The 19,244-nt window shown below is 32.1% G+C and overlaps 3 protein-coding genes and 1 pseudogene across 3 annotated transcripts; 2 read left to right on the top strand and 2 right to left on the bottom strand.

The window, feature by feature from the left end:
- The first annotated feature begins 4,996 nt into the window (after positions 1 to 4,996).
- LOC112088882 lies at positions 4,997 to 5,263 on the top strand. Its single transcript, XM_024159243.1, has one exon. It carries the CDS (start codon positions 4,997 to 4,999, stop codon positions 5,261 to 5,263), a length of 267 nt encoding a protein of 88 aa, XP_024015011.1.
- A 273-nt stretch (positions 5,264 to 5,536) lies between these two features.
- LOC18024255 (eukaryotic translation initiation factor 5B) lies at positions 5,537 to 7,112 on the top strand. The gene is made up of 6 exons (XM_006406427.2): positions 5,537 to 5,645; positions 5,738 to 5,816; positions 6,054 to 6,545; positions 6,640 to 6,759; positions 6,844 to 6,951; positions 7,044 to 7,112. Exons 1-6 carry the CDS (start codon positions 5,626 to 5,628, stop codon positions 7,107 to 7,109), a joined length of 885 nt encoding a protein of 294 aa, XP_006406490.2. The 5' UTR covers positions 5,537 to 5,625; the 3' UTR covers positions 7,110 to 7,112.
- A 3,893-nt stretch (positions 7,113 to 11,005) lies between these two features.
- Positions 11,006 to 11,994, bottom strand: LOC18024253. Its single transcript, XM_006406425.2, has 2 exons — positions 11,830 to 11,994; positions 11,006 to 11,425 (listed from the first exon to the last, which is right to left on the bottom strand). Exons 1-2 carry the CDS (start codon positions 11,886 to 11,888, stop codon positions 11,128 to 11,130), a joined length of 357 nt encoding a protein of 118 aa, XP_006406488.2. The 5' UTR covers positions 11,889 to 11,994; the 3' UTR covers positions 11,006 to 11,127.
- A 4,207-nt stretch (positions 11,995 to 16,201) lies between these two features.
- LOC112088881 lies at positions 16,202 to 17,126 on the bottom strand (annotated as a pseudogene).
- Between the last annotated feature and the right edge of the window lie 2,118 nt (positions 17,127 to 19,244).

The following is a 19,244-nucleotide window of genomic DNA, read 5'->3' as shown; positions in this document are numbered from 1 at the left end:
CTGCTCTGACCTGATCTCGATGACTTCGAACCCTTCGGAATGGCCTACCTTTGCAGCGGAATTACAAGATTTTAGGACTCTATCACTGAGTTTCAGATCTTTTAGTTTGTACCATGTTCCTCGATCCTGCAATATCCGTGCCGATAAGTTAGCGAAAGCCGCTAGGGTACGTGGAATTAGATTCTCCCATGTAAGCGTCGCGGCTCCGGTTTGGCTATCTTCCAGGGATAGTCTCTTGCCGCTTTCGTAATAAAATAGTGTTTTAGTTGAAAAAAAAAAAAAAAAAAAAACAATTTTTTCTCAAAACATAGTTTGTACAACTGGTTTAATATGTATTTTCTGATATTTCTGGATACGAAGTGGAGTACTAAAGTATGCTTGGTGCTAGATATTTACTTCTTAAACCGCCATCGTTTTTTGGTGTATTCAATTAATTGTCGTGGGGATAAGATCTTATAAATTAAGGTGAGGGTCCATTTTGACCATCTTTCAATGCTTGGGGACTAACTTTCTGCTTTTGGTAAAATTAATGACCTTTTTGTTTTTGTTTTTTCAGAACACAACTGTCTTCGCTTTCCTCCTTTAATTTTTTTTGTCTTAACATCCCCCCCTTCTTCTGAAAACATCCCCCTTTCTTCTGTTGATTTATGTATAAATTTTAAGTGTTTTCATGTATTCAATAGGATTCTTGAATTGAATATATGATTCATGATTGTTGTTCTTTTGTAGTGGGCACCTCATGTTGCAAAATTCGAAATCCCTTCGCTTATAAGATATGCCTTTTTCTTCTCTTTTGGGTATAAAAGTCAGAGAAAATGCTTTTTTTTTCCAAGAAAAAAAGTTTAGAAAAAGTTTTGACTACTTGCCAGAAATCAAAATCGCTTTAGTATTAGTTAGATAGAATAGAACAATCAACTTGATTTGTGAATCCAAATGCTTAAAACGTTATTTTAGCTAGTTCATAACTTAAAAAGAAGATACAACCCCCTATCCTCTTTTTGGATTTAGAATCTGTAGTATTGGTTAGATCAAAAATAATAATTCCATGAGTTATTCACATTCAAAACATCAACGATACAATTTCACCGGTTTTGAAAGGAAATATGTAAAGGATATCATTTGGATCATTATACATATTCTTATGAAAGGGAAATCTTTACAAAATAGCATGTGATCGAATCACAAATAATTTCATTAATCCGTGTCCACGTTAAAGATAATATTTGGATTAGTGAGTTTGTTCCAACTTCACCGTCAATAGTGTTTAAAAGTTGCCACTCTCACGTTTTGAATTTGAATCATTTTTTGTTTTTAAAAAGTATCGTTTACTTTGTATCAAACGCTTTATAAAAAGCCAATAATATATGATCCAAAGTCCGAATAGACCCAAACTTGGAGATCATTAAATCATTAAATTATGATTAGACAACATCAACTCTAATCAGATTATTTACCGGTGGAAAATTCAAGATTTACAAAAAAACGTCTTAAACTTTGCGGATTAATCAAGTAAACAGATAATTAAATACGTTATCTGTACACTTAGCGACATAAATACGAGGGTCATGCGACCTACATATGTAAATTTGATTTGATTTCAATAAAATCAAAAACGCTTCAACAGAGTAATTAAACAAACATCTCCAACGACGAGGGAGACATGCTGTCCATAGAATGATCTCAACCTGTTTGAGATACAGTGTTTCACCATTGCCACATTTAGGTTCAAAATTGACAAAAGAATGATATAGACAAACCCAACACTGTTTCTTTGAGAAAAAAAATACTAGAGGAAAATATGACACATTACTGTAGAGAATAATAATAATAAAAGAAAATAGAAGGAAGAAATGGAAGGGCATGTGAACGAACGTGGGAAGGTTTTAGAGCATATTGATTGGAGACATGGATGTGTAAGAGAAACTTTGCTGCACTGTCACTAAGCCACTCTGTATTTTTGACTGCTTTTTCTTTCACCTCTTCTTTGTCTTTACCCATTTCGCACCCAATTCTTTGGATTCTATGTCCTTTTTAAGTTTTAACCAACAAATTCTATTTGTTAAAACTTAGAAGCGTACCACTTTCATGTTTTAAGTTTAGGAATATAGATATAACTCACTTTAACAGTAACTCACTTTAACAGTAACCTATAAATTAGAAATATGATAATTACGCTTCATTTTCGTATCTCAAATCACAAGAAAAGGAAAGGTCTGGGATGAAGTTATATATAATACTTGAGATAAAAACACAACCGTAAAAACGTACTTGTGCTAGCCTTAACCACATACTATAATCAAACAAATTTGTCGGCAAAGATTGGTAAGTAAATGTACATAGAAATTCATTTTAAAATGAAATGGGTGGGTTTGAGTCTATCATTGATGTGAGTACTGCCATTTTGAATGTTGACAGTTATGATCTCCAATTTATTTCCTTCAAGACTTGTAATATTACCCATCTCTAAGGGCAACTCAATTCGTTGAACAATCCTTTTATTTTAATCTCTTCGTTTTTTTTTTCTTTCTATTAGGAGTGCCCACCACCTATAAAATAAATAACCTTTGAACTTGACCTTAAATTTATTTATTAATCTACTATACCATGTAGCAATGTTACTTACCCTACAAAAAGATCGATCATAATAAACCTAACGAGCAAGGCAACTGCAACTGCGAATAATTGTAAGACTCAACATTTCATCCGTATGTAAACTATATGATTCGGTCATAATAATAATCCATATACCAGTTCTAAAACTTTCATATTGATTAAATACATGATTTTCCCTAAAAAATTACGATTAATCTAAAGGTGACGTCACTTAAGATAAGTTCGGTCATAATAATTACTTCTTGACCGGTTAGCTTGCATGAAATAGAAATGGCCGTGGGAGTGAGAGTACATTTATACATACAAGGAAGCTAAATGTACGAGAGGAAATAAAATCGAGTTATACATTTTTGGATTGAATATATATAGCACATATGATAAGATAAAATACAAAGGAACAAAAGTAGAAGAAAGCCAGCCATGTACTGATAATCATAGTGTGACTGATCCCAACCTACGACTATTCACAACTGAGTAGTCACATTTCATGAGTTGCTTTATGTATTCAGAGTATTTGAACTAATATCATTTATTTCAATTTAATTAAATATTTGGTAAATGAGAACTTTTTATTCCAGAACAATTCAGAATCACTCATGAAAACTACAAGTAGTATTTCGAACCAAGACAAAGACCAATTCAAGATTGGTTTAGGTTCCTCATATAGTTTATCGATTGCCAATCTACGGCAGTACGTAAGGGCAGTCTCCGTGAATCTGAAGCCCAAGGATCAACTCATCAAAGCAAACCATATGGTAAATATGGCTGCATGTTAGAAAAAAATTAAGCTAATTATTATTGTTTGTTAACGTTTTGTATATGTTCTGATTAAGTCGTGTTTGATAAAGCATGGAATCCTCTTTTTATTAAACGAGAAGCCAGCTGAGAGGAAAATTATTGAAGTGTCATCCTCAAAGTAATTCAAGGAAGCTGTAAGAATGCACTAGTTTTAAACTGAATAAGAAAACTAAAATGTAACATTAAATAAAACGAGTGATCAGTCATATACCTTAATAATAGCGCAGATTCATGTTGAAAGATGAACAATTTCTTTTTATATAAAAAAATCGTCTTACCATCAATTTAAAACATCTACTATATTTTTACATAAACTTCTTTAAGGCCCTTTAACAAAAAAAAACCCTACTTTGATGCTTAAACTAGCACACAAAAAGTGATCATCACAACGATTATACTCCCTCCGTTTTTTATTAATTGTCGTTTTAGAGAACTTTGTTTGTTTTTAATTAGTTGTCGTTTTCAGTTTTCAATGCAACATTTATTAGTTTTTTATGTTTTTATAATTATTTTTATAATGTAATTTATTTTATTATTGATTGAATTGTATTTAAATAGATAATTAATGATGTTTTTATATTGAAAAATTAATACAATTAATATTTTCTTAATCTGTGTGCATCCTATTTACTAATAAAAGTTGAAGCTAAATGCTTCTAAAATGTCCACATCCACATAGGCTTAAAAAAGGCAAATTTATTGGTCCACATCTTTAAAATTAAGTAAATTTTAGTATATATCTGAAAAAGTTTTATTAAAAAAAAATTATTTAGTATATATCTGAAAAACTTTCATAAAAAAAAAAACAATTCAATTTTATTTGCATATATCTGAAAATGTCTCATTAACAGAAAAAAGGAAAATAAAATAAAAAGAAAACATAAACAGAGCAAGCTTATCTGTAAAATAATCAGCAATAATATTTACAATAGAATATAAAATTTGCAATAAAGTAAATAAAAGTGGAACGAAACTCTTTGATTTTGTGTTGACATTATCAAATATTAAATATAATATTTTAAGGAATTGTGAGTATATCGTGAGAAAAGCAAATCATTTTAGTAGTAATAATAGGATAAGAAACGAGTGTAGTTATAAAACCTAATTTTATTAGTCATAGGATTGCTATCGATTATATAAATAAGTGTCCACAATTCCAATACGTTCACAAATAAACACATATTCTAAGAAAGATAGAGAGACTAGAGAGTTATTGATAAAATAACATGATATATGTATATAGTTATTTTTATTATGCAATTTATTTTATTATTGATTGAATTGTATTTAAATAGATAATTAATGATGTTTTTATATTGAAAAATTAATACAATTAATATTTTGCATAATCTTAAAAAAACAATTAAATAAATACGGAGGGAGTATTAATTATCGTATTGCTATTGAACCATCATGCATCATATGAAATTATCATAGCCAAACGTTGCGTAGTACATACCATTCCTTGGAATGATTTTTGCTATAATTACTTACTATAGTCCCATCATGAATTTTTCTTTTTTTGCATTTTTCAGTCAGAATAACAATTTTTTTGTATGATACAGTTATTTGAATTAGGGGAATGATGGTCAGGATCAGGTTTATCCACACCATCGACGCTCCTGAGCCAAAACGTCATGTCAAAGGAAGCAGCACCATCAGGGACGCCGTCCATCACCGACTCTTGTCCCGGCAGAAAGAATATTCCGGTATGTGGGTGCGGGACCCACTCCTCTTCGCCACCACAGTTGATGATCTCTACTCTATGATCGGAGTAGTCTACGACGACCGTCGTCGGATTTGGTTTTGCAGCTTATCCCTGAACGTCCTCGCACTTGCCTCCAACTCCTAAACCAACATTATATAATTATATATGTTTACTTCCGTCAGAAAAGAGGAAAAAAATTTTGATTTTGATTTTGATTTTTTTTTACAAAAGTGACATAGTTTTAGTAAGGTGGCAATGTGACATGACAAATCATATTCTATCAGCGTTTTTTAAACAGTTAATTAACATCAAAATTAATCAAAACAGATTTGGACACATATATTAAAGTTAGGGCAAAAAATTTGAATTATTTTGGTATTTAAATAGTTATGGGTATCTTATATTGGTTTTGGGCCTTTTCCCTTCATATAATATATAAGTTAGTGTGTGCGACGGAGCAACTTCGTCGTCAAAGCCAATCAAGCCACTCGATTTCTTCACCTTCGATGGCGATTTGGAGTTTCGAGTATGCTTTTTTTTCGTGATTTTGGCCTTTAATTTCTTATCGATAATGAATTCCTAATTATTTAATCCGTTTTCTTTTCTGTGGAAGTTTAGTTTGCCTAGGTTAACGGATCGAGAAGTTATAGAGATTCCTATCTGTCCACGCGGAGGAGCATCTTGGATAGCAGAGATGGTAATTTTGATTCGATAGATGTTCAATTTTATTTTCCTGATTCGTGAGCATTTAGAATTTGCACGATGTCTATATACAATAATTATTGGTTCATGGATTTGATATATCACAAAGAATTTTTAGTGGATGTGGAAGGATTTTGATATCGGATCCTTTATGTACTGATTGTTCTTATGCTTAGTGTATATATATATGTAGTCTCATAAATGGATGTGTGACCATGTGTATATTTTGAAGGAGGAGGAGGGGTTTGGAAACGATTCCAATATGGAATATGTGAAGAATTTTAAGAAAAGTGACGAGGGTGGTGTTTTAGCTGTAGCTTCTACCACTTGTTCCTTGAAAGTATTGCTAGAGTTCTTGACATCCCAAACGGTGAAGATACCTGTTAGAGCACTAGACGTAGGAACGATCACACCAGTGGAGATCAGGAAGGCCTATAAAATGAGTGAGGAGGACGTGAAACAAAGGCAGACGACGATCTTGGCGTTTGAAGTGGACGTGACTCCGGAGGCGAGTCAACTGGCAGAACGATTGGAAGTCAAAGTAATCTGTGGCTGTGTGCTTGAAACGCTGCTCCAACAATTCAAAGAGGAGACAAAAATGGATGATGATGATGATGAAGAAGAAGCAATCTTCCCATGCGTCCTCCGCATCTTACCAGACCTTGTGTTCAACAAGGAAGATCCCGTTGTCCTTGGAGTTTTAGTTGTCCGTGGTTTCCTCAAGGTTTTTTTTTTTTTATTATTATTTAATATGAATGAATGAATATTATTTGCTGCTTCTTTAATTACAGCTTAATTCATTTTTTTTTTGGTTTCAGGTCGGAACTCCCATTTGCAGTCTGGCAAGTGGTTGTCCGGAAATAGGACGTGTTGTATGGATTGGGAAGGACCAGCGAACCGTCGAGGATGCTAGGTTGGGCGAGATGGTGATTATCAAGGTAGGTTATATTTGAGATGATCATATCCACATGGAAAAAACAAAAAACAAAAAAAACTAAGCTTTATAAATTTGCTATACACAGATTGAACAAGGACGTAGCTTGGGAAGCCATCATTTGGACATTAAAGACGATATTCTTGTCAGTCGCATTTCCAGGAGATCTATCAATGCGCTCAAAGCTAGTTACCGGGTCGAGAAATATATAACCTTTTTTTTTTATTTGGTACTATCATTTACAACCCTAAACCATTTTCTTACCCAGACTGAAATTATTTTCTGCAGGACGCATTATCTATGAGTGACTGGAAGTTGGTGCGTGATCTCAAGAGCCTTTTCAATATCATTTAATAATAACAAAAAAAAAGAATCGTGTTTTTTTTTAGGGTCAAGCAAGCTCTACTCCAAAAGTCGGCCTGCTTTAATTGTTTGTTTGTCATTATAAAATAATGTCTTTTAAAGATTTCAGTCTCTTTTTTTAAGTTTTTCTTTTCTTTTCTGGTCAATATTTCATCTCTTTCTTTGGTATCCCATCTAAAAGACTTATATTATGAATCAAAAGAGAGAAATGTAAACATTTTCCAGGATATGCATGAGATAATGTTTAATTAAGCGAGGCGTTAACAACAAACACTAATTAAAGCTTAAACTAGACAACCGAGAAAATTAAATGACCCAGTCATTAACTTGGAATGAAATGGTAGATAGATCTCCTTGAGATGCGACTGACAAGAAAATCTCCCACGTGAAATTCTCTTCCCAACATCACTCGTTGTTGTGTTTTGGGATCAGCAGCAACAATCTGCATGACAAGAAGACAAGGAACCAAGTAAAAAAATCAATTTTGCTCCATGCTTATAATTAAGGACCAAAGTGATCGATGTGGAGTACTAATCTTAAAACCTTACCTTGATAATCACCTTCTCGCCTTGCTTTGCGACCTCGACGGGTTGCTGGTCCTTCTCAAGCCATGCAACCCGTCCTATGTTCATAAAGGCTCGGTGTGGAATGCATAAGGGAGTCCCTACCTGAAGCAATGCAAAAGGAAAATTAAAGACAACTTAAGTACTGGGATCGATTAGCTAGGAAAGTGATGCACAATCAAAGTAACCATACCCTAACCAAACCCTCAACAACATAAGCTCCCAAGAGAATTGGGTCTTCCTTGTTGAACACGCAATTGGGTAAGACGCGGACGACGCAGCATGGGAAGACTGTTTCATCATCACTCTCTGCCTCTGCCTCTCCTTGATGCTCCCTGATGTACTCGTTAAACTGTTGGCACAGGTGCTCAACCGAGTCGCCACAGATTACTTTGACTCCCAATATTTCTGCTAGCTTACTCGCCTCTGGAGTCACCTCCACTTGAAACGCCAGGACCGTGGCGAATTGTGGCTTCGTCTGAAGCAGTGTACTGGCCTTCCTGATATCCCCAGGGGTGACTAGTCCTAGGCCAAAAGCACTGACGGGAATATCCACACCAGGGGATGTCAAGCCTTCGACAAAACCTCTCAATGACATCAAAGTAGAGGCTATAGCATAAACCCCCTCGCCCTCCTTCGTCGTCAATCTCGTCATCACACATGTCATTGCATGTTGCAAAGGCAAAGCGAAGCGCTCCTTAATATATGAAGAAGAAGGAGTTTAGGGTTTTTCTATATATGTTAGGAGGTGAGAAACCAAGTCCGAAAATTATCTATCAAAGCCCTCTCTGGTGTGATCATACAAATTCTACGTACATTCGAGGGATACATACATACAGATTGCCTAGCTACCTCACGGATCGGATAAAAATTACCTGTCCTCTTTTCTCTCCATTCCAATTTGCTGCTTCTTCGATCTGATACCAATTTGCTGCTCGGAACCACGTCCCACGAAAATCTCGATCCATTGATTGACCTATATATTTCAGTTTCACAAAAAAATATATTTTAAAGGGATGGAATGAGAACAATACTTAGCACCAATCAACCTCATATATATGAATTAAGCCCGATGGGCCCAACAAAAACAATGATTTGCTTACACATCGCGTTCACAGTGAGTTTCACCACCTTTCGCTTACGTGTCAATTCCAGAATGAGTTTCGGCCGCAAAAAGACCATTTAACCATATTTTCCAATTACGTGTCATTATTTGATTGGTTCTTATCTAATGATGTATAAAAAAATAATTTAAAACAAACCGGTCTAAATTATTATGGGCAAAAAAACCATAGTCAATCAAACCGTTTTTAAATTTATATTAAATCGAAATTTAGAAAAAATTAGATAAAAACGTTTTTTTTAAAACACAAAAACTAGAAATTTACCATTTCTTATGTTTCCAAAATTTAGGTTTTACTAAAATGTTAAAAGAAACAAAAATTGGAATAAAATTTAGAATATTGTTTCAAAGTAAAAAAACAAAATTTATGTTAGAATATCACTAATTATTATAATGTTTACGATTTCTTATTTTTATAGGGTTTTCGATTTCTATAATTTTATAAAACTAAAATTTAATAAAAATTTAAGAAAAAAGTTAAAAAATGTTTAATAAAATGTCGTTAATTATGATATCTAGAATAGGATTTTCGATTTCTTATCTATATATTTTAGAAAGATTTTTTAATCCTTTTATTAAAATTAAAAACTTATTTGTAAATTTTGGATTCGTCTAATTTAGAACATAGATAAAAAGAAAATTAATGTTTTTAAAATTATTTATTCATAAAATTATACTTGATAGACATATATAGCCTACGTGAGACGTGAGCAAATTAACTAGTTTTTAAAAAAAAAAAAAGAACGCTAATACGGTTATACCATTGCAACAAAAAAACTTCAGAATTCTTCTTAACATAAATTTTATATTTAAATATTAACTAAAAACTCCATGAGAAGTTCTTGCATTAAATATGGTCTAAACGTTTATCAATCATTTTTTTATTTTAAAAAAAATCTGAAAAGAATGCAATTTTTTTAGGTTACAATTTAGATTTCCAACATCAAATTTAATTGAAAAGAATACATTGGGCCGTTACTCATTACATGAGTAGATGGACTATATGACTCACATGTAGGCATTGCATGTGTTTACGAATGTTATATGGAATTTTTGCCTCATATAATTCGTTGATTAATTATACCAGGGAAGTGTTTTCTACTATTATTTTCATCTTAAATTTCATTTCTCTGTTGTCTAAAGACTCTAAAACCTAAGGTAATTTCAACAAAAAGTCTTCGGGTGGACTTAGCCACCAAACCAATAGTAATTATCTAAAACAAAGAATCTCAGTTTGGATTTTAGATTTTTAGTACACAAAACGCATATTAGAGAGCTAGTAGGGAGGAGACGAAGACGGAAGAAGTCGTATTATATGGTATATATACAATAAATTAGTAGACTTTACTTTTTGAATGGTGAATCAGAAAGAAACCAATGTTAGCATATTTTTTTAGAGTAACTAATAACTTATCATTTAAACAGAGCTGTGTTTGAGCACAGGTTAATGAAGCATGTGCTTCAGGGCCGGAAGAGTTAAATATTTTTTGGAGGCCAATTTTCCAGAATTTGAGTTAGTCCAAGTGGTTTGTGAATAGGTGAAAGCATGTTTGATTAGAAGTTTGTCTGGATTCAATTTTCCCCAAACGTATATCTGTCATTTTTTCTTTTTTTTGCCAATTATTTGTGAGCTAAACTGCATTAGAAAAGTTTAAAAGGACCAAATTTTTGTTTTTGCTTGTAGTTAGATAAATCTCAGGTACGGCTCTACATACGGCTCTGCATTTAAAATATTCAATGCAAACATGTTTTCAAAATTAATAAACAAGTTGTATCAACTATCTTGATTTAAAAAAATTTCCGGTACGTGGATGCAGGATCCACTCCTCTTCGCCACCACAGTTGATCTCCTCTACTCTGTGATCGGAAATATCTTCTCAGTAGTCAGACGACGACCGTCCGTCGGATTTGCAAATCCTGACCGTCCTTGATTTTTTTTTTTTCAATATAACAAAATCGTCTTACCATCTATTTGAAATATGAGCGAACACATCTATGATATATTTCTATATTTTACAAAAGCAATTTCACACGAAAAGATCAAAGATGAAATTCGTTTGTAATCTCTTTAGCTATTAGTCTAATCTCTTTTCCAAAACTCTTAAGTAAGATGCATACTATTGTATAACATATCCGATTTCTTGAATTAATTCTACATTCAATTCATAAAAATAAAGCGATCATTGCAGCAAATATATTAATTTAAGTATTGTAAATTATCATAGTCAAACGTTGGGTAGTACATACCATTCCTTGGATTTATTTATTTTTTGCTATAATTACTTTATACTATAGTCCCATCATTTATTAAGAAAAAAAAAATTCAATTAGGGGAATGATGGTCAGGATCAGGTTTATCCACACCGTCGACGCTCCTGAGCCAAAACGTCATGTCAAAGGAAGCAGCACCATCAGGGACGCCGTCCATCACCGACTCTTGTCCCGGCGGAAAGAATATTCCGGTACGTGGGTGTGGGACCCACTCCTCTTCGCCACCACAGTTGGTCTCTACTCTATGATGATCGGAAATATCTTCAGAGTAGTCAACGACGACCGTCGTCGGATTTGGTTTTGCCGCTTTGCTGCTTATCCCTGAACGCCCTTGAACTTGCCTCCAACTCCTAAATCATCATCATCATAAAATAAACCTCGTGTTTACTTCTTCTTCTTTTCTAGCTCTATTCACAAAAGACCTCCAAGCTTTCTATATTAGACTTACTAACAGATCACACATTTTAATTACTTAAAGATTTTATTTTTACCCCACCCTATCATAATATCAAAACATGATTTTATAAAAAATATTCGGTAAAAAGTTTCTGGTATGCATTTCTTTTAATTAGGTTTTCACGAATATGCTAATTTTTTGGTTTTCTATTAACAAAGTCTACGAAAATGTTCTTATTAAGTAATTAACACGAAGATTTATGTGGGTTCTTTTCACTTTCTATGACGTATTTTGTGGTTAATAGTATTTGATTAGTGAAAATAGAGGAAAACTGATGAGAGTGGTTGTGGCGTTGACCTTAACAGGAGCTTTGGTGCTTTGGCGATCCCAGTTCTTCCCATCAACTGTGTATACATATATGTTAACCCACGAACTCAAAACAAGACACAGATTCGTTTTTGTAGACTATATTATACTATATGGAACTAGAGTATTTACTTATGTAACTTGAGCTTGTGTTCTGAAATCTCTTTGGTCTCTTATATATATATACACACGAGAAACTGTACGGGTAGAGCCGTAGAGAATCTTGAGAGTAGGGGGAAGAAAAAGAAAAGATATATATATTTTAATTATCACTTTTATCCTTTTATAAAATTTTGCCATCACTTCTACTTGTTAGTTTAAAAGAAGTTGACGTGTGGCTATATGGACTCCCATCGATCGAGTGGTAGATCAATGAATTATGAGATTTGAGTTTCAGATTCCAGCAATATATGTATGTAAATTTCAATATGTTGCAGTTTGGATCGTGTACTGTTTAATTTTAATATGTTTTTTCTTTTCTTTTCAAAATGATCGTCTATATACTATATGTGTTGCATCGGAGAATAGTTTGATCTGTTTATCATCGTCTATTTTTTAGTGTTAAAATAGCAAGATACCTAAAAAAAGCTATGGAATTTAACGCAAGTCTTCAAGAATATCAGAGACAAAAGTGTTATTGTTTAAAAATTAATGTCGATTAATGAGTGCCGTTGGATGTAAAGAAGTTCCGAATTAATCCGATTATGATATCGGATGGTGATATATAATAGTACTAGAAGTATATATATTCCAACATCACGTGTCTAGTTGTCGATGTAATGCTTATACTAAGGAAAAATTGATAATATAAAAAGTAGCTAACAGATAAAACAATAATCCAAACCTCAAAAGTGTTAGCTAGGAAAGTTTATTATTTAATCAAGGTATAGTGAGTTTTCACCCCAAAAAAAAGTCAAGTTGTAGACTTGTATACAGTGTTGCATGCATGGATCGGAAGGCTATTTTCCTAAAAGGCGTTATTCATGCTAATTACTAGTCTATATTTTGTTTCTACACGCTTGTCTTTTCTGTAATGTAATATAATGCTATTTTATAAGTTTTGTTTTCTTTGGTTTACTTCCAAATGTTTCAACATGATATATTTTTTTTCAAATTTCACAAATTTTAACATATATATGCATGTATTTAATTAACTAAAATACAAACTGATTAATTTTGTTGCAACCTTTTCAATAGGAAACTTAGAATATGTTCCGTGATGCTCTTTGTGTAGCTTCATATGGAAAAGTGCGAAATCCAATGGAAGAAATTTGTTTATATAAAGATGAGACTATTTTACGACAGACATATTAAGTTCAACTAAACGGTTTCTTTTGTATATTTCAGTTAAAAGTTACAAAAACTCAACATTGATCTTAACTATTTGACAGAATTAGTTGTTATAATTTTTAACAAAGATACGCATGGTTTATAGAAATAGAACATGCAAAATATATACCGACTAGATCATATCACATATATATATATATATATATATATATATATCTGTTTTGTTTTGTCCGTATTGATGTTTTGGGACTTTAATCATCCCAGCTGAAATAAACTAGATCATGAACTATCCGTATGCTATATATTAGTTTCGGGTTATGACTTAAAACAAAATCTATTCTAAGAAATAACTTAAATCAACAAAATTATATAACTGGAATTTATAACAAACCAAATACACTTTTGCTACACGATCTCTATCGATGAGTCTGATTATTTATCTCCAAATATTCGAGACCAAAGTATCGTCGACCCAACTCTGCCCCGGTGTTCGAAAGATTAATTGATCACACCCAACAAAATGTGAAGGAGTACTATAATTCACATCAGTGCTTAAATAGAATTCTGCTTCACATAGTTTTGTAAGAAAAATCAAAACGACAAAAGGATTCTTTTATCCAAAACTATAGAAAGAAACTTTATAGAATTGGTGTAACGAACCTCTCAGCCTGCGAACGAATTGAAGGGGGAAACAAATGCAGTTTTTGAAAAGGGATGGTAGTGTTGGTTTTATTTAAACTGCACGGTTTAATTATGTCTATAACTCGATCACTAATTGCCATTAACGACCTGGTCGCTTCTCTTCTTTACGCAACTTCTTTTACTAAGGTTTTAAATAGTGGCTCAGTACACTCCAGATCGAACCAATCAGACCAACGTTTTAGTACACCTAAACGCATATTAGAGTATGGAGTAGACGAACGGAATACGTCGTATTATGGTATAAAATAAAGTAGACTTTACTTTGGAATGGTAAAAAATGGATATGATATGCGAAGCAGAAAAATTATTGACATGGGTCACAATAGAAAAAATTATCTAAATTTTAATGAAAAAAAATTGACCATTGATAAACATTTCAAAAGTATACTCTACGCTCATTCATATTTTGAAATTGTTTTATTACCGTTTCATTTGTGATAGTTTCAAGCACCTATATTTTAATTAAAAAATTAGAAAATCGTTTAAGACTCATCAAAAATGCTAATACACGAAGTCGTCTTCACAATTTTTACTGCAGAAAAACACTTTTTCACGGTTGCGGTCGCAACAAAAAGAATATAAAAATATATTAATCTTAATATAATATTTAAAAATTTATGTGTTATTATCACAAACATCGATGATTGGTGTCTATATTTTAAATTACTTAAAATAAATAGTCAAGCAACTTAACTACCTCTTAAGGGATTTCCAAAAATAAAAGGGGAATTGAAGTTTCATTTGAATTAGTTGAAATTTATAGTTTGTTGATCAATATGCAGCTACCCTTTTTAGAAAACAAAAACTAATGTGAAGCTTCTTTTCTAAATATCTATAAGTTTTAGAATGAGTCCACAACTTATAAATTAATATTTTAAGATGATTTCTTATTAATAGTGCAACTTCCATTTCTAAATTATACTACTTTATCAATATGAGATAATTTATAATCCAACAATTCAATTTTTTTTTTGATTTCACCTGGGTCAGCTGACCCACCTCCATAGGTGCTGCCTCCGCCACTGTATGCAATAGAGTGAATTTTAAAACAAAAACAATGTTAACGTATTTTTTCTAGTAACTAATAACATATCATTTTAAATAACCAATAAAAAGCTGTTTTAAAAATTATAAATAAATATCTACTAGTTTGATTTTCCATAACACATCTGCAATTCTTCCTAAATACTTTGAGAGGTATATCTATAAAGTGAGCACATCCAACAAAAATATGAAGGATATGTGGAATTCATACTGGTACGTACATTGAATTTTGCTCAAAGTACTTTTGTAAGCAAAATCAAAACGATTTTTATTATCCAAAACTATATAGAAAGAAACATTAAGAAGACGCCTTGTTATAAATGGTGTAAAGAACCTCTCAACCTCAGGTGGGAATCTTAAAAAAAAAAACCTCTCAACCTTTCGATATAGATTAACAATGTGCTTTAATTTAGAACCTCTCAAATGCAGAGTATAACTTTATTATTATTTTTTTTTAAGAATTCTGTTGAAGAAACAGAAAAACAGATATAATAAAATTAATTTCAAATATTACTTACCAGAATTTTGATAAGTAATAGTTAAAATTCTATTATATTTGTCTCTCTCCCCCGTAGACTCGCTAACGAAAAAGAGATTTGTTAAGAAAAGAGATTTGTTAAGAAAAGAGATTTGTTGGAATCATATCTCCACAAAAAAAGAAAAAAATACAAACATTAAGGTTTATTTTAGAAAAATAATATTTTAATTGAGAACATATATTTACATCTATTAGAACAAATTTCTTGATTAATGACCTGCCACCCTAACATATCATGATCACCGAATTCATCTTAAGCAATTTTTTGAAACTCCCTAAACGGGTTATTCTCCTCGTGCCTACCACAACCTACCAAGAGCGTCACATGGTAGTATACAACATATTTGAGGTTTATGTTGGCTATTGCAGCAAATTCTGCATCCATAGAAACAAATATGTCTGAGAGAAAATAAAACAGAAACAATTAAAAATAGTTAGTTCGCATAATCAAGAAATAGAAGAAAAAAAACATAAACAACATAAGTGAAGAAACATATTACCGACATTTGGATGACATTTTCTTCAACAAAAACCTTTTAGTATGTCAACTCCTGCATGGATAACAAAATCAAAAATCAGTCATTATAAAAATCCGAGTATATTGATATCAAGATATCAAATACTCCAAAACCCATAGCTTCTAATGGCACAAGGTATACCTGGATTTTAGAAAAATCTTCTAAGATGGTCAGGATATGAAACATAGAATGAAGAAGAAGAATCATGTTTACAACTGAATATCTCTTCAGCTGCAGTGGCACCATCGCCTATGGTGTCCTCATGCTTAAACTACACAGAAATACCATGTTGGAGTGACTCATGGCTTGCATTTCGGATTTATCTGAAAGATTCCACTAATAGATCAGAGTCATCAGATCGAGGTATTATGATATTCTTTTTATGCATATAACCCACATTAAGAAGCTGCAACATCGTCAAATGTCTCATAACTTCAAAGTTAGTTAATTCCTTGAACTCATATAACTATTGGTGCTCATCACCTCTCATTGCAAATCTGATAATAATGGTGCATAATGAAGTCTTTCTAAACTTTACAACACTGATTAGTTCTTGAAGCCGCCGAACAAGCAATATGCCGATATGCTTGGTGTACCAGGCTCTGAGCCATCTTATTAAGTTAAGGATAAGCGGATAGATAGTGTACAATTCTTGCACTTCTCGACAAATCTAATACAATACAGTTCATCCAACGATAAACCTAATTCAATTATATGATTCAAGAGCAGAAAAATATTGTGAGCATAGCAATAATACATCCTCCAAATATTTTTTTTCATAGATGTCACTAATTTCATAACCACTTCAACATAACTCACAACTTCAGCAATGCTAGTGTGAATTGAACATTTATCTCCATACTAAACAATATGACAACAATAGCTGTTAATACATTCCAGCAAGACCAATAGAATTTCTTATCAGGACGAATTTTCTTAAACAGTCTACACAACTCTAATGTTATTGGTAAGATATGATTGTGTGTCATACTAAAGAAGTCTCTGCACTTTGTTAAGAATTTGGGGATGAAGTTTTTAGCAAATTCTTTGTTACCATTAGTGGAGGAAAAATACAGCATAACAAGAGCAGCTAGAAGCTGAGAGAATCTGTAGATATCCAAATGCTCACCTTGTTGTTTTTGTAACACTAGAATCGTCGTTGTAATTCTGATTCTATTTAGTATAATATTCACCATGTCGTTTTTGTATGCTTCAACCAACAGAACTTCTCCATTTAGAACAATCGTAAGGAAGAATTCGAATCGGGTTCAAAAACATTATACGGTACATGGAAGAAAAATGATGTCGTCAACATCTAAACGATGAAAGATATTAAATGGTGTATGTAAATATATAATAATCAGGTGTGATAAAAGCTACCAGTAAATCAATCACAAGCAATCTACTTCCACAAAATCCAAGATGCATATGATTAGGGGGTCGTGAAACCATAATCCATGATCACTAAAACTCATTCCTACCACAACCTATACCAACATCTTCGGGTTTCTATTGGCTATTGCAGCAAATTATGCATCAGTTGAAACAAATATGTCTGGGGAAAAGAAAAAAAACACAATTATCAATAGTTAGTTAACATAATAAAAACAGAGAAAAAACACATTACCTGTCTTTGGATGACATTTTCTTCAACAAAAAACCTCTTAGTATTAACGATCACCTTCCCAAGCCACCCACCTAGATTTAGAACACGTAGTAAAACTTTTGAAGAAGATAATGCACTAGCTATGTATGTAGTTTTTCTAGACACTCTTCATTTGGTACTTGTATAGCCCTTTTCCTCTGATGCATCAGAGAAGATGTTTGTGATGAAATTCTCTTGCTTAACAATATGTTTAGAAACCGTAATTCAAGTTAGGAATTAGTGATATTTGAGTAAGGGATCTAGGATTAGTATATTAAATACCCAACACCATAAATTTGATTCCTAATTTTCTTGTTTTAAATATAAGTCAAGAAAATGGTATGAATTCTCAAAATAAATATGTTAGACTGAAAAACAATATAACCTTTTTTTGTTGTCTTTTGGTTTTCAGTTATGGATTTATATCTTGCGACTATAAGTGATTTGGAAATTGGTTAAAGCGAAAACTTTGACTCCAAAAACACAAACTATGTTAATGATAAGTTCAACATCTCCACGAAGAATGCTTCAATCAAATAACCATGGAGAGTAATAGACAGTCTTTTTATCCCTCTTCGATTACTCGTATGTTGTTTTATTAGATTAAGACTATGAACACATGTTGTTTTGGGGTCATCTCAAATGCATAAATTTGTCATCACCAATGTTTTAAAAACCGGAACAAACCGGCGGTCCGACCAGATTAAACCGTGAATCGGACATATAACCGGGTTAGATTTGTATCATAACCCACAGAAAATTAAATCGGTTAAAAAACCAAATTGAACCGCCAATAAAACCGATCGAACCGTCAAACTACATCAAACCGAGTTGAATTGAAAAACAGAAAAAGACGTAATTAAGTTGTTATTTTTTTCTCCTTTTTAGTGTTTATGTCTTTGAGACTTCAACTTGTTTATTAAAATCCTAACTCTTTCACAGTTTTATCATGCTTCTTTTGTTTTTTCGTTTCTAAATCTCTCTGCAATTAAGATGAGGTGTGTCCAACTTTCGATTAAAGTTTGTTGTTGAGTTTAGTTGGTTTTAGACTTTCTGTATCTATTATATAAACTAACACTGTGACTTGAAGAATATCCTAGAGATAGTGAAGAGTTTATTTTTTAATTATTTTTTTTTCATTCTATAATTCAAATTTTAGAACATTTCAGTAATATGTATTTGGTTTTTATGTCTGTTCAAGGTACTAAAGATTTGGAGAAGGAATATTGAATGTGCTAATCTATTTTACTTTAGTGTTGTTTTTTATTTAGACTATTCAAGTTTTTTTTTTAATTTATTGCTAATGCTACTTTTTTTTATTTTAATGTTGTTTTGGATTTAAATTATGAATTTTTTTTCAAACAATATAATTATTGACAAATTTTATTTTGATTAAGATGTAAAATATTATCGAACCCGGTTGAACCTAGTTGAACCCAATTAAATCATATTAACCCATGACCCAAAAAAATTTCCGGTTCGATCACCGGTCCGGTTTTAAAAACATTGGTCATCACACAATAAGCTACTTCATGATTTATATAATTGAAACTCATTTGTATAGACTTTGAATATCCATCTAACAGATCATGATATCTATGGATGACATGAAATTTTCAATAAGAAAATCAAATAGTATATGTAAAAATACATTTATATTCTTCTTTTT

The sequence above is a fragment of the Eutrema salsugineum genome, unplaced genomic scaffold (assembly GCF_000478725.1).
Source record: "Eutrema salsugineum unplaced genomic scaffold, Eutsalg1_0 scaffold_13, whole genome shotgun sequence".
Lineage (NCBI taxonomy): Eukaryota > Viridiplantae > Streptophyta > Magnoliopsida > Brassicales > Brassicaceae > Eutrema > Eutrema salsugineum.
Note: the sequence above shows the minus strand (reverse complement) of the source record. Positions and strands in the feature narration are given on the sequence as shown.